General features: G+C 40.5%; 1 protein-coding gene across 1 annotated transcript; it reads left to right on the top strand.

Moving 5' to 3' along the window:
- Window positions 1–661: 661 nt before the first annotated feature.
- Window positions 662–2,290, top strand: LOC131949766 (uncharacterized). The gene has a single exon (XM_059311703.1). The coding sequence runs from the start codon at window positions 662–664 to the stop codon at window positions 2,288–2,290; it is 1,629 nt and encodes a 542-aa protein (XP_059167686.1).
- The last annotated feature ends 11,902 nt before the right edge of the window (window positions 2,291–14,192 follow it).

Here is a 14,192-nt window from a genome sequence, read left to right as displayed (position 1 = left end):
GGTTCAATGTGTTGTCTGACTCCAACAGGTTCAATGTGTTGTCTGACTCCAACAGGTTCAGTGTGTTGTCTGACTCCAACAGGTTCAATGTGTTGTATGACTCCAGCAGATTCAATGTGTTGTCTGACTCCAGCAGATTCACTTTGTCGTATGACTCATTTTTCTGACTCATTCTTCTCATTATAGAATTTAGAATGGTGTCAGATTTTATCTCTGTAAAAATATAAAATGTTATTTTATAGTTATCATAAAAGAATCCATAACGTTTGGTTCTTTCAAGTTAGTCAAAACAACATAGCGAAGATTAAAAACTGTAATCGTTGACGGCATTCGACCCTTGTCCTTAAAACACATGACCGTGTAAGTCATTGTTTCCCGAAGATCAAAGTGTTGGGTTGCTCGAGCCTTCTCCATCCAATCGTTCTCAGCTGATGCATAGATTGTTGTCAAGGTGCGGGCTACTTGCTGTTTGACCAGGCCCGAACCTCGGCTAGCTCAAGTTTTTTCACATTCAAATGGTAGCAGGAGGCGGGGAAGGTAAGGCTTATGAGGACTTGGCAGTCAACGTGCCAATAGTGTCGGCAACACAAGCAATACACCCCCCCCCCCTTACACGCACACAACTCACTAGAAGCTGGTTCAAATCAGGCAAACCGTGTGTATGTCTCAACCACCTAACCAGGCCAACCATTTGTCTCAACCACCTAACCAGGCCAACCATTTGTCTCAACCACCTAACCAGGCCAACCATTTGTCTCAACCACCTAACCAGGCCAACCATTTGTCTCAACCACCTAACCAGGCCAACCATTTGTCTCAACCACCTAACCAGGCCAACCATTTGTCTCAACCACCTAACCAGGCCAACCATTTGTCTCAACCACCTAACCAGGCCAACCATTTGTCTCAACCACCTAACCAGGCCAACCATTTGTCTCAACCACCTAACCAGGCCAACCATTTGTCTCAACCACCTAACCAGGCCAACCATTTGTCTCAACCACCTAACCAGGCCAACCATTTGTCTCAACCACCTAACCAGGCCAACCATTTGTCTCAACCACCTAACCAGGCCAACCATTTGTCTCAACCACCTAACCAGGCCAACCATTTGTCTCAACCACCTAACCAGGCCAACCATTTGTCTCAACCACCTAACCAGGCCGACCATTTGTCTCAACCACCTAACCAGGCCGACCATTTGTCTCAACCACCTAACCAGGCCAACCATTTGTCTCAACCACCTAACCAGGCCAACCATTTGTCTCAACCACCTAACCAGGCCAACCATTTGTCTCAACCACCTAACCAGGCCAACCATTTGTCTCAACCACCTAACCAGGCCAACCATTTGTCTCAACCACCTAACCAGGCCAACCATTTGTCTCAACCACCTAACCAGGCCAACCATTTGTCTCAACCACCTAACCAGGCCAACCATTTGTCTCAACCACCTAACCAGGCCAACCATTTGTCTCAACCACCTAACCAGGCCAACCATTTGTCTCAACCACCTAACCAGGCCAACCATTTGTCTCAACCACCTAACCAGGCCAACCATTTGTCTCAACCACCTAACCAGGCCAACCATTTGTCTCAACCACCTAACCAGGCCAACCATTTGTCTCAACCACCTAACCAGGCCAACCATTTGTCTCAACCACCTAACCAGGCCAACCATTTGTCTCAACCACCTAACCAGGCCAACCATTTGTCTCAACCACCTAACCAGGCCAACCATTTGTCTCAACCACCTAACCAGGCCAACCATTTGTCTCAACCACCTAACCAGGCCAACCATTCGTCTCAACCACCTAACCAGGCCAACCATTTGTCTCAACCACCTAACCAGGCCAACCATTTGTCTCAACCACCTAACCAGGCCAACCATTTGTCTCAACCACCTAACCAGGCCAACCATTTGTCTCAACCACCTAACCAGGCCAACCATTTGTCTCAACCACCTAACCAGGCCAACCATTTGTCTCAACCACCTAACCAGGCCAACCATTTGTCTCAACCACCTAACCAGGCCAACCATTTGTCTCAACCACCTAACCAGGCCAACCATTCGTCTCAACCACCTAACCAGGCCAACCATTTGTCTCAACCACCTAACCAGGCCAACCATTTGTCTCAACCACCTAACCAGGCCAACCATTTGTCTCAACCACCTAACCAGGCCAACCATTTGTCTCAACCACCTAACCAGGCCAACCATTTGTCTCAACCACCTGGGGTCTGGCTTTTTGTGATGATTTGTGACAGTGGAGAGGAGAGGGAAAGATAAAAATCGGCAAAAAAGCGTGACGCCATTTATGAATGACCCCTAAACCCATAATTATCCAAAGGTTAATGAGTGGACTAGGGGAGATCACTCCCGGATTTTGTTTTTTTCTTTCAGAGATCCAATGAAGTGTTGTGAAAACAAATAATAACACAACCATTGTCAGAGAAACATGGACTCAATAAAGATTCATGTTAGATCTATTTTTGTATCTGTTTATATATGATCTAAAGCTATTTTTGCTCTTGTAATCGAAACCGGAAATGTTTAAAATGGTTCTCGCGGGTAGCAGAAGGAGTGAGCACTAGTTCATGGTCCAGATTTTAAAAATAGTTTTCTCATCTCACGTTCTAAACAGCCACACACATTGATAAGGGGAGTGGTGTACAATCTAAACACGGGGCTAGACAATCTGGCATGTCAAGACACACGGGTCTAGACAATCTGGCATGTCAAGACACACGGGTCTAGACAATCTGGCATGTCAAGACACACGGGTCTAGACAATCTGGCATGTCAAGACACACGGGTCTAGACAATCTGACATGTCAAGACACACGGGTCTAGACAATCTGGCATGTCAAGACACACGGGTCTAGTAAACTTATTGTACAGCAAACATAAAGCCAGAGTTGGAATTGAGCGAGAAATCGAATTTTACAAAAAAAAGCTTTGTTATTGAACACTCCCATGTCGACAGAGAGTAAAAGTCTAACAGACAGAAAGTATAAGTATAAAAGAGTGGGTGGAATGGTATATAGGTGGGGCGGGATGGTATGTAGGTGATCAGTTATATAAGAGAGTGGGTGGGGAGGGTATATAGGTGGGGCGGGATGGTATGTAGGTGATCAGTTATATAAAAGAGTGGGTGGAATGGTATATAGGTGGGGCGGGATGGTATGTAGGTGATCAGTTATATAAAAGAGTGGGTGGAATGGTATATAGGTGGGGCGGGATGGTATGTAGGTGATCAGTTATATAAAAGAGTGGGTGGGATGGTATATAGTTGGGTGGGATGGTATGTAGGTGATCAGTTATATAAGAGAGTGGGTGGGGAGGGTATATAGGTGGGGCGGGATGGTATGTAGGTGATCAGTTATATAAGAGAGTGGGTGGGATGGTATATAGGTGGGGTGAGGATGGGATGGTATGTAGCTGATCAGTTATATAAGAGAGTGGGTTGGATGGTATATAGGATATATGTTGTATAAAAGAGTGGATGGGGTGGTATCGAGATGTTACTATGTTTGCATTTTACAAAGTTTGCAATAAAAAAAAAAATAAAAAAAAAAAACATATTTAATTAATTATTTGGTTGCAAACACACACACACTTTTGAAACAATTTATAAAATTCTCTGGTTGCTAACACATCCAAAGCACACAAGTTATGTTTCCATAACAATCAATTATACCCACGTATCACTCTCGGTATTATGGGATATTAGAAGAGCGAGAATAATATTGGACTAATTAACAGAAACAAAATAACTAATTAATGACGTCACCGCAGTTTAGAAAAGCGATTCGCTTTATCTTGCGCGTGTTGATCTCACTCAACCGTCGATCTATTCAACCGTCGATCTATTCAACCTTCGATCTATTCAACCGTCGATCTATTCAACCGTCGATCTATTCAACCGTCGATCTATTCAACCGTCGATCTATTCAACCGTCGATCTATTCAACCGTCGATCTATTCAACCGTCGATCTATTAAACCGTCGATCTATTCAACCGTCGATCTATTCAACCGTCGATCTATTCAACCGTCGATCTGACTCAACCGTCGATCTATTCAACATATGATCTATTCAACCGTCGATCTATTCAACCGTCGATCTATTCAACCGTTGATCTATTCAACCGTCGATCTATTCAACCGTCGATCTGACTCAACCGTCGATCTATTCAACCGTCGATCTATTTAACCGTCGATCTATTCAACAGTCGACCTTACTCAACCGTCGATCTATTCAACCGTCGATCTATTCAACCTTTTATCTATTCAACCGTCGATCTATTCAACCGTCGATCTATTCAACCGTCGATCTATTCAACCGTCGATCTATTCAACCGTCGATCTATTCAACCGTCGACCTTACTCAACCGTCGATTTATACATTGTAATCCTACACGTGTTCTGATCTAGATATCGCCATATGATTCAAGCGTTCATTTATTCATTTACTAAGACGTTGAAATTGTACTATTGACAAGCTAACCTTGTGATACAGATCTCAGACCTTAAGATTGAACAAGCTAATCTTGTGATACAGATCTCAGATCTTAAGATTGACAAGCTAACCATGTGATACAGATCTCAGACCTTAAGATTGAACAAGCTAACCATGTGATACAGATCTCAGACCTTAAGATTGAACAAGCTAATCTTGTGATACAGATCTCAGACCTTAAGATTGAACAAGCTAACCATGTGATACAGATCTCAGACCTTAAGATTGAACAAGCTAACCATGTGATACAGATCTCAGACCTTAAGATTGAACAAGCAAACCTTGTGATACAGATCTCAGATCTTAAGATTGACAAGCTAACCATGTGATACAGATCTCAGACCTTAAGATTGAACAAGCTAACCTTGTGATACAGATCTCAGACCTTAAGATTGAACAAGCTAACCATGTGATACAGATCTCAGACCTTAAGATTGAACAAGCTAACCATGTGATACAGATCTCAGACCTTAAGATTGAACAAGCAAACCTTGTGATACAGATCTCAGATCTTAAGATTGACAAGCTAACCATGTGATACAGATCTCAGATCTTAAGATTGAACAAGCTAACCATGTGATACAGATCTCAGACCTTAAGATTGAACAAGCTAACCATGTGATACAGATCTCAGATCTTAAGATTGAACAAGCTAACCATGTGATACAGATCTCAGACCTTAAGATTGAACAAGCTAACCATGTGATACAGATCTCAGACCTTAAGATTGAACAAGCTAAACATGTGATACAGATCTCAGATCTTAAGATTGAACAAGCTAACCATGTGATACAGATCTCAGACCTTAAGATTGAACAAGCTAACCATGTGATACAGATCTCAGACCTTAAGATTGAACAAGCTAACCATGTGATACAGATCTCAGACCTTAAGATTGAACAAGCTAACCATGTGATACAGATCTCAGACCTTAAGATTGAACAAGCTAACCTTGTGATACAGATCTAAGACCTTAAGATTGAACAAGCTAATCTTGTGATACAGATCTCAGACCTTAAGATTGAACAAGCTAACCATGTGATACAGATCTCAGACCTTAAGATTGAACAAGCTAACCTTGTGATACAGATCTCAGACCTTAAGATTGAACAAGCTAACCTTGTGATACAGATCTCAGACCTTAAGATTGAACAAGCTAACCTTGTGATACAGATCTCAGACCTTAAGATTGAACAAGCTAACCTTGTGATACAGATCTCAGACCTTAAGATTGAACAAGCTAATCTTGTGATACAGATCTCAGATCTTAAGATTGAACAAGCTAATCTTGTGATACAGATCTCAGACCTTAAGATTGAACAAGCTAACCTTGTGATACAGATCTCAGACCTTAAGATTGAACAAGCTAATCTTGTGATACAGATCTCAGACCTTAAGATTGAACAAGCTAATCTTGTGATACAGATCTCAGACCTTAAGATTGAACAAGCTAATCTTGTGATACAGATCTCAGACCTTAAGATTGAACAAGCTAATCTTGTGATACAGATCTCAGACCTTAAGATTGAACAAGCTAATCTTGTGATACAGATCTCAGACCTTAAGATTGAACAAGCTAACCATGTGATACAGATCTAAGACCTTAAGATGGAACAAGCTAATCTTGTGATACAGATCTCAGATCTTAAGATTGAACAAGCTAACCTTGTGATACAGATCTCAGATCTTAAGATTGAACAAGCTAATCTTGTGATACAGATCTCAGATCTTAAGATTGAACAAGCTAACCATGTGATACAGATCTCAGACCTTAAGATTGAACAAGCTAATCTTGTGATACAGATCTCAGACCTTAAGATTGAACAAGCTAACCATGTGATACAGATCTCAGACCTTAAGATTGAACAAGCTAAACATGTGATACAGATCTCAGACCTTAAGATTGAACAAGCTAATCTTGTGATACAGATCTAAGACCTTAAGATTGAACAAGCTAACCATGTGATACAGATCTCAGACCTTAAGATTGAACAAGCTAAACATGTGATACAGATCTCAGACCTTAAGATTGAACAAGCTAACCATGTGATACAGATCTCAGACCTTAAGATTGAACAAGCTAACCTTGTGATACAGATCTCAGACCTTAAGATTGAACAAGCTAATCTTGTGATACAGATCTCAGACCTTAAGATTGAACAAGCTAATCTTGTGATACAGATCTCAGACCTTAAGATTGAACAAGCTAAACATGTGATACAGATCTCAGATCTTAAGATTGAACAAGCTAACCATGTGATACAGATCTCAGACCTTAAGATTGAACAAGCTAACCATGTGATACAGATCTCAGACCTTAAGATTGAACAAGCTAACCATGTGATACAGATCTCAGACCTTAAGATTGAACAAGCTAACCATGTGATACAGATCTCAGACCTTAAGATTGAACAAGCTAACCTTGTGATACAGATCTAAGACCTTAAGATTGAACAAGCTAATCTTGTGATACAGATCTCAGACCTTAAGATTGAACAAGCTAACCATGTGATACAGATCTCAGACCTTAAGATTGAACAAGCTAACCTTGTGATACAGATCTCAGACCTTAAGATTGAACAAGCTAACCTTGTGATACAGATCTCAGACCTTAAGATTGAACAAGCTAACCTTGTGATACAGATCTCAGACCTTAAGATTGAACAAGCTAACCTTGTGATACAGATCTCAGACCTTAAGATTGAACAAGCTAATCTTGTGATACAGATCTCAGATCTTAAGATTGAACAAGCTAATCTTGTGATACAGATCTCAGACCTTAAGATTGAACAAGCTAACCTTGTGATACAGATCTCAGACCTTAAGATTGAACAAGCTAATCTTGTGATACAGATCTCAGACCTTAAGATTGAACAAGCTAATCTTGTGATACAGATCTCAGACCTTAAGATTGAACAAGCTAATCTTGTGATACAGATCTCAGACCTTAAGATTGAACAAGCTAATCTTGTGATACAGATCTCAGACCTTAAGATTGAACAAGCTAATCTTGTGATACAGATCTCAGACCTTAAGATTGAACAAGCTAACCATGTGATACAGATCTAAGACCTTAAGATGGAACAAGCTAATCTTGTGATACAGATCTCAGATCTTAAGATTGAACAAGCTAACCTTGTGATACAGATCTCAGATCTTAAGATTGAACAAGCTAATCTTGTGATACAGATCTCAGACCTTAAGATTGAACAAGCTAATCTTGTGATACAGATCTCAGATCTTAAGATTGAACAAGCTAATCTTGTGATACAGATCTCAGATCTTAAGATTGAACAAGCTAACCATGTGATACAGATCTCAGACCTTAAGATTGAACAAGCTAATCTTGTGATACAGATCTAAGACCTTAAGATTGAACAAGCTAACCATGTGATACAGATCTCAGACCTTAAGATTGAACAAGCTAAACATGTGATACAGATCTCAGACCTTAAGATTGAACAAGCTAACCATGTGATACAGATCTCAGACCTTAAGATTGAACAAGCTAACCTTGTGATACAGATCTCAGACCTTAAGATTGAACAAGCTAATCTTGTGATACAGATCTCAGACCTTAAGATTGAACAAGCTAATCTTGTGATACAGATCTCAGACCTTAAGATTGAACAAGCTAATCTTGTGATACAGATCTCAGACCTTAAGATTGAACAAGCTAATCTTGTGATACAGATCTAAGACCTTAAGATTGAACAAGCTAACCTTGTGATACAGATCTCAGACCTTAAGATTGAACAAGCTAACCATGTGATACAGATCTCAGACCTTAAGATTGAACAAGCTAACCTTGTGATACAGATCTCAGACCTTAAGATTGAACAAGCTAACCTTGTGATACAGATCTCAGACCTTAAGATTGAACAAGCTAACCATGTGATACAGATCTCAGACCTTAAGATTGAACAAGCTAACCATGTGATACAGATCTCAGACCTTAAGATTGAACAAGCTAACCTTGTGATACAGATCTCAGACCTTAAGATTGAACAAGCTAACCATGTGATACAGATCTAAGACCTTAAGATTGAACAAGCTAACCATGTGATACAGATCTCAGACCTTAAGATTGAACAAGCTAACCTTGTGATACAGATCTCAGACCTTAAGATTGAACAAGCTAACCTTGTGATACAGATCTCAGACCTTAAGATTGAACAAGCTAACCTTGTGATACAGATCTCAGACCTTAAGATTGAACAAGCTAATCTTGTGATACAGATCTCAGACCTTAAGATTGAACAAGCTAACCTTGTGATATAGATCTAAGACCTTAAGATTGAACAAGCTAATCTTGTGATTCAGATCTCAGATCTTAAGATTGAACAAGCTAATCTTGTGATACAGATCTCAGATCTTAAGATTGACAAGCTAACCATGTGATACAGATCTCAGACCTTAAGATTGACAAGCTAATCTTGTGATACAGATCTCAGATCTTAAGATTGACAAGCTAATCTTGTGATACAGATCTCAGACCTTAAGATTGAACAAGCTAAACATGTGATACAGATCTCAGATCTTAAGATTGAACAAGCTAATCTTGTGATACAGATCTCAGACCTTAAGATTGAACAAGCTAATCTTGTGATACAGATCTCAGACCTTAAGATGGAACAAGCTAACCATGTGATACAGATCTCAGACCTTAAGATTGAACAAGCTAACCATGTGATACAGATCTCAGACCTTAAGATTGAACAAGCTAATCTTGTGATACAGATCTCAGACCTTAAGATTGAACAAGCTAACCTTGTGATACAGATCTCAGACCTTAAGATTGAACAAGCTAATCTTGTGATACAGATCTCAGACCTTAAGATTGAACAAGCTAACCTTGTGATACAGATCTCAGACCTTAAGATTGAACAAGCTAACCTTGTGATACAGATCTCAGACCTTAAGATGGAACAAGCTAACCATGTGATACAGATCTCAGACCTTAAGATTGAACAAGCTAACCATGTGATACAGATCTCAGACCTTAAGATTGAACAAGCTAACCTTGTGATACAGATCTCAGACCTTAAGATTGAACAAGCTAACCATGTGATACAGATCTCAGACCTTAAGATTGACAAGCTAACCTTGTGATACAGATCTCAGACCTTAAGATTGAACAAGCTAATCTTGTGATACAGATCTCAGACCTTAAGATTGAACAAGCTAACCATGTGATACAGATCTCAGACCTTAAGATTGACAAGCTAACCATGTGATACAGATCTCAGACCTTAAGATTGAACAAGCTAACCATGTGATACAGATCTCAGACCTTAAGATTGAACAAGCTAACCATGTGATACAGATCTAAGACCTTAAGATGGAACAAGCTAATCTTGTGATACAGATCTCAGACCTTAAGATTGAACAAGCTAACCTTGTGATACAGATCTCAGACCTTAAGATTGAACAAGCTAATCTTGTGATACAGATCTCAGACCTTAAGATTGAACAAGCTAACCATGTGATACAGATCTCAGACCTTAAGATTGAACAAGCTAAACATGTGATACAGATCTCAGACCTTAAGATTGAACAAGCTAACCATGTGATACAGATCTCAGACCTTAAGATTGAACAAGCTAACCTTGTGATACAGATCTCAGACCTTAAGATTGAACAAGCTAACCTTGTGATACAGATCTCAGACCTTAAGATTGAACAAGCTAACCATGTGATACAGATCTCAGACCTTAAGATTGAACAAGCTAACCTTGTGATACAGATCTCAGACCTTAAGATTGAACAAGCTAACCATGTGATACAGATCTCAGACCTTAAGATTGAACAAGCTAAACATGTGATACAGATCTCAGACCTTAAGATTGAACAAGCTAACCATGTGATACAGATCTAAGACCTTAAGATTGAACAAGCTAATCTTGTGATTCAGATCTCAGATCTAAAGATTGAACAAGCTAATCTTGTGATACAGATCTCAGATCTTAAGATTGACAAGCTAACCATGTGATACAGATCTCAGACCTTAAGATTGACAAGCTAATCTTGTGATACAGATCTCAGATCTTAAGATTGACAAGCTAATCTTGTGATACAGATCTCAGACCTTAAGATTGAACAAGCTAAACATGTGATACAGATCTCAGATCTTAAGATTGAACAAGCTAATCTTGTGATACAGATCTCAGACCTTAAGATTGAACAAGCTAATCTTGTGATACAGATCTCAGACCTTAAGATGGAACAAGCTAACCATGTGATACAGATCTCAGACCTTAAGATTGAACAAGCTAACCATGTGATACAGATCTCAGACCTTAAGATTGAACAAGCTAATCTTGTGATACAGATCTCAGACCTTAAGATTGAACAAGCTAACCTTGTGATACAGATCTCAGACCTTAAGATTGAACAAGCTAATCTTGTGATACAGATCTCAGACCTTAAGATTGAACAAGCTAACCTTGTGATACAGATCTCAGACCTTAAGATTGAACAAGCTAACCTTGTGATACAGATCTCAGACCTTAAGATGGAACAAGCTAACCATGTGATACAGATCTCAGACCTTAAGATTGAACAAGCTAACCATGTGATACAGATCTCAGACCTTAAGATTGAACAAGCTAACCTTGTGATACAGATCTCAGACCTTAAGATTGAACAAGCTAACCTTGTGATACAGATCTCAGACCTTAAGATTGAACAAGCTAATCTTGTGATACAGATCTCAGACCTTAAGATTGAACAAGCTAATCTTGTGATACAGATCTCAGATCTTAAGATTGAACAAGCTAACCATGTGATACAGATCTCAGACCTTAAGATTGAACAAGCTAATCTTGTGATACAGATCTCAGACCTTAAGATGGAACAAGCTAACCTTGTGATACAGATCTCAGACCTTAAGATTGAACAAGCTAATCTTGTGATACAGATCTCAGATCTTAAGATTGAACAAGCTAACCATGTGATACAGATCTCAGACCTTAAGATTGAACAAGCTAACCATGTGATACAGATCTCAGACCTTAAGATTGAACAAGCTAACCTTGTGATACAGATCTCAGACCTTAAGATTGAACAAGCTAATCTTGTGATACAGAGCTCAGATCTTAAGATTGAACAAGCTAACCATGTGATACAGATCTCAGATCTTAAGATTGACAAGCTAACCATGTGATACAGATCTCAGACCTTAAGATTGACAAGCTAACCTTGTGATACAGATCTCAGACCTTAAGATTGAACAAGCTAATCTTGTGATACAGATCTCAGACCTTAAGATTGAACAAGCTAACCTTGTAGTCACACATCTCTAGCCTGTATATTGTTTCGAAATATGCTGATATGTATTATATAGACTATACACAAATGGGGATATATGTTACATAGACTATAACCAATCTATAACCACCAAGATTAGCTACTAGGTTTTTTTTTTAAATCTGCATGATTGTAAAAGTTTCTGATTTGATAGGAGCTATATATATATATATATATATATATATATATATATATATATATATATATATATATATATATATATATATATATAATTCTCTTCATGAGGACCATACGAGCCACCACCCTCATCCCCACCTGTCAGATGAGCTATGGTTAACCGCGAATGTTTACAATAGTAGAGCTGGTTCGAATAAGTGACGGCTATTAGGGGCACATAATTTAGTTTTTAAACGATTTAAAACTAAGGGGAGATTATAAGTAATACATGATACAATTACAACTATTCCCTAAACACCAGGGAATACATGATATTATTACGACATGTATTCCCTAAACACCGGGTAATACATGATACTATTACATGTACTTCCCTAAACATCAGGGAATACATGATACTATTACGACATGTATTCCAGAAACACCAGTACCTCCAGATAGCCACACCTGTACCTGAGATAACCACACCTGTACTTGAGATAACCACACCTGTACCTCCTGAAAGCCACACCTGTACCTCCAGAGAGACACACCTGTACCTCCAGATAGCCACACCTGTACCTCCAGATAGCCACACCTGTACTTGAGATAACCACACCTGTACCTCCTGAAAGCCACACCTGTACCTCCAGAGAGACACACCTGTACCTCCAGATAGCCACACCTGTACCTCCAGATAGCCACACCTGTACCTCCAGATAGCCACACCTGTACCTCCAGATAGCCACACCTGTACCTCCAGATAGCCACACATGTACCTCCAGATAGCCACACATGTACCTCCAGATAGCCACACCTGTACCTCCAGATAGACACACCTGTACCTCCAGATAGCCACACCTGTACCTCCAGATAGCCACACATGTACCTCCAGATAGCCACACCTGTACCTCCAGATAGCCACACCTGTACCTCCAGATAGCCACACATGTACCTCCAGATAGCCACACCTGTACCTCCAGATAGCCACACCTGTACCTCCAGATAGCCACACCTGTACCTCCAGATAGCCACACCTGTACCTCCAGATAGCCACACATGTACCTCCAGATAGCCACACCTGTACCTCCAGAGAGACACACCTGTACCTCCAGATAGCCACACATGTACCTCCAGATAGCCACACCTGTACCTCCAGATAGCCACACATGTACCTCCAGATAGCCACACCTGTACCTCCAGAGAGACACACCTGTACCTCCAGATAGCCACACCTGTACCTCCAGATAGCCACACCTGTACCTCCAGATAGCCACACCTGTACCTCCAGATAGCCACACATGTACCTCCAGATAGCCACACCTGTACCTCCAGATAGACACACCTGTACCTCCAGATAGCAACACCTGTACCTCCAGATAGCCACACATGTACCTCCAGATAGCCACACCTGTACCTCCAGATAGCCACACCTGTACCTCCAGATAGCCACACCTGTACCTCCAGATAGCCACACCTGTACCTCCAGATAGCCACACCTGTACCTCCAGATAGTCACACATGTACCTCCAGATAGCCACATCCGTACCTCCAGTATCATGTATTACCAAATGTACGTCATACAATCGCGCTATTATCTTCAGGCTGACGAAGGTGACATTGAAGTAAACATCATTCAATGCAAGTCCAGACGCCACATAATGTTCCATCTGACTGACAGGATGCACATTTGATTGACATTTGATGGCGCACAAGACTGAGTCATGGGACCTAAATCTGACCAAAATTGGTTGACTTGAATACAAATATTAGTCTGAAGTAAACAATGAAATGATGTGAACTGTTTTTAAAGCACAGACCTGATCATTTCAGGCGACTGCTAGGCCTAACAGGCTCTAATGTACATAAATGTGGGCGGCCACGGCTGATGCTGGAAATCTGAAGCCCAGCGCCCCATGAGGGAAGCAGTCAGGTCTGACTGGCTTTGTCTACTGGAGGAAAATCAAAGATCCTCGCCAGACGCCCGCTGACATACTACAATGTCTTTTGTTTTATTCTCGACTCATCAAGAGTTCATCTTTCATAGTTACCAACAGACTTTTTTTTTATTCTCGACTCATCAAGAGTTCATCTTTCATAGTGACCAACAGACTTTTGTTTTCAGTTGTTGGCCATTGTACGTGTGGTCGAATGGTAGAGCTCCAGATGTCTACTCCAGGAGTCTCGAGTTGGGTCCGCTCAGACATGCTCCAGAATCCACCCAGCTCTGATGGCTACATGGTTT

This window comes from Physella acuta, unplaced genomic scaffold, assembly GCF_028476545.2.
Source record: "Physella acuta isolate Inbredline_101_S28 unplaced genomic scaffold, ASM2847654v3 ptg000713l, whole genome shotgun sequence".
NCBI lineage: Eukaryota > Metazoa > Mollusca > Gastropoda > Physidae > Physella > Physella acuta.
The sequence above is the reverse complement of the archived record's forward strand: the minus strand, read 5'-3'. Positions and strand labels throughout refer to the sequence as shown.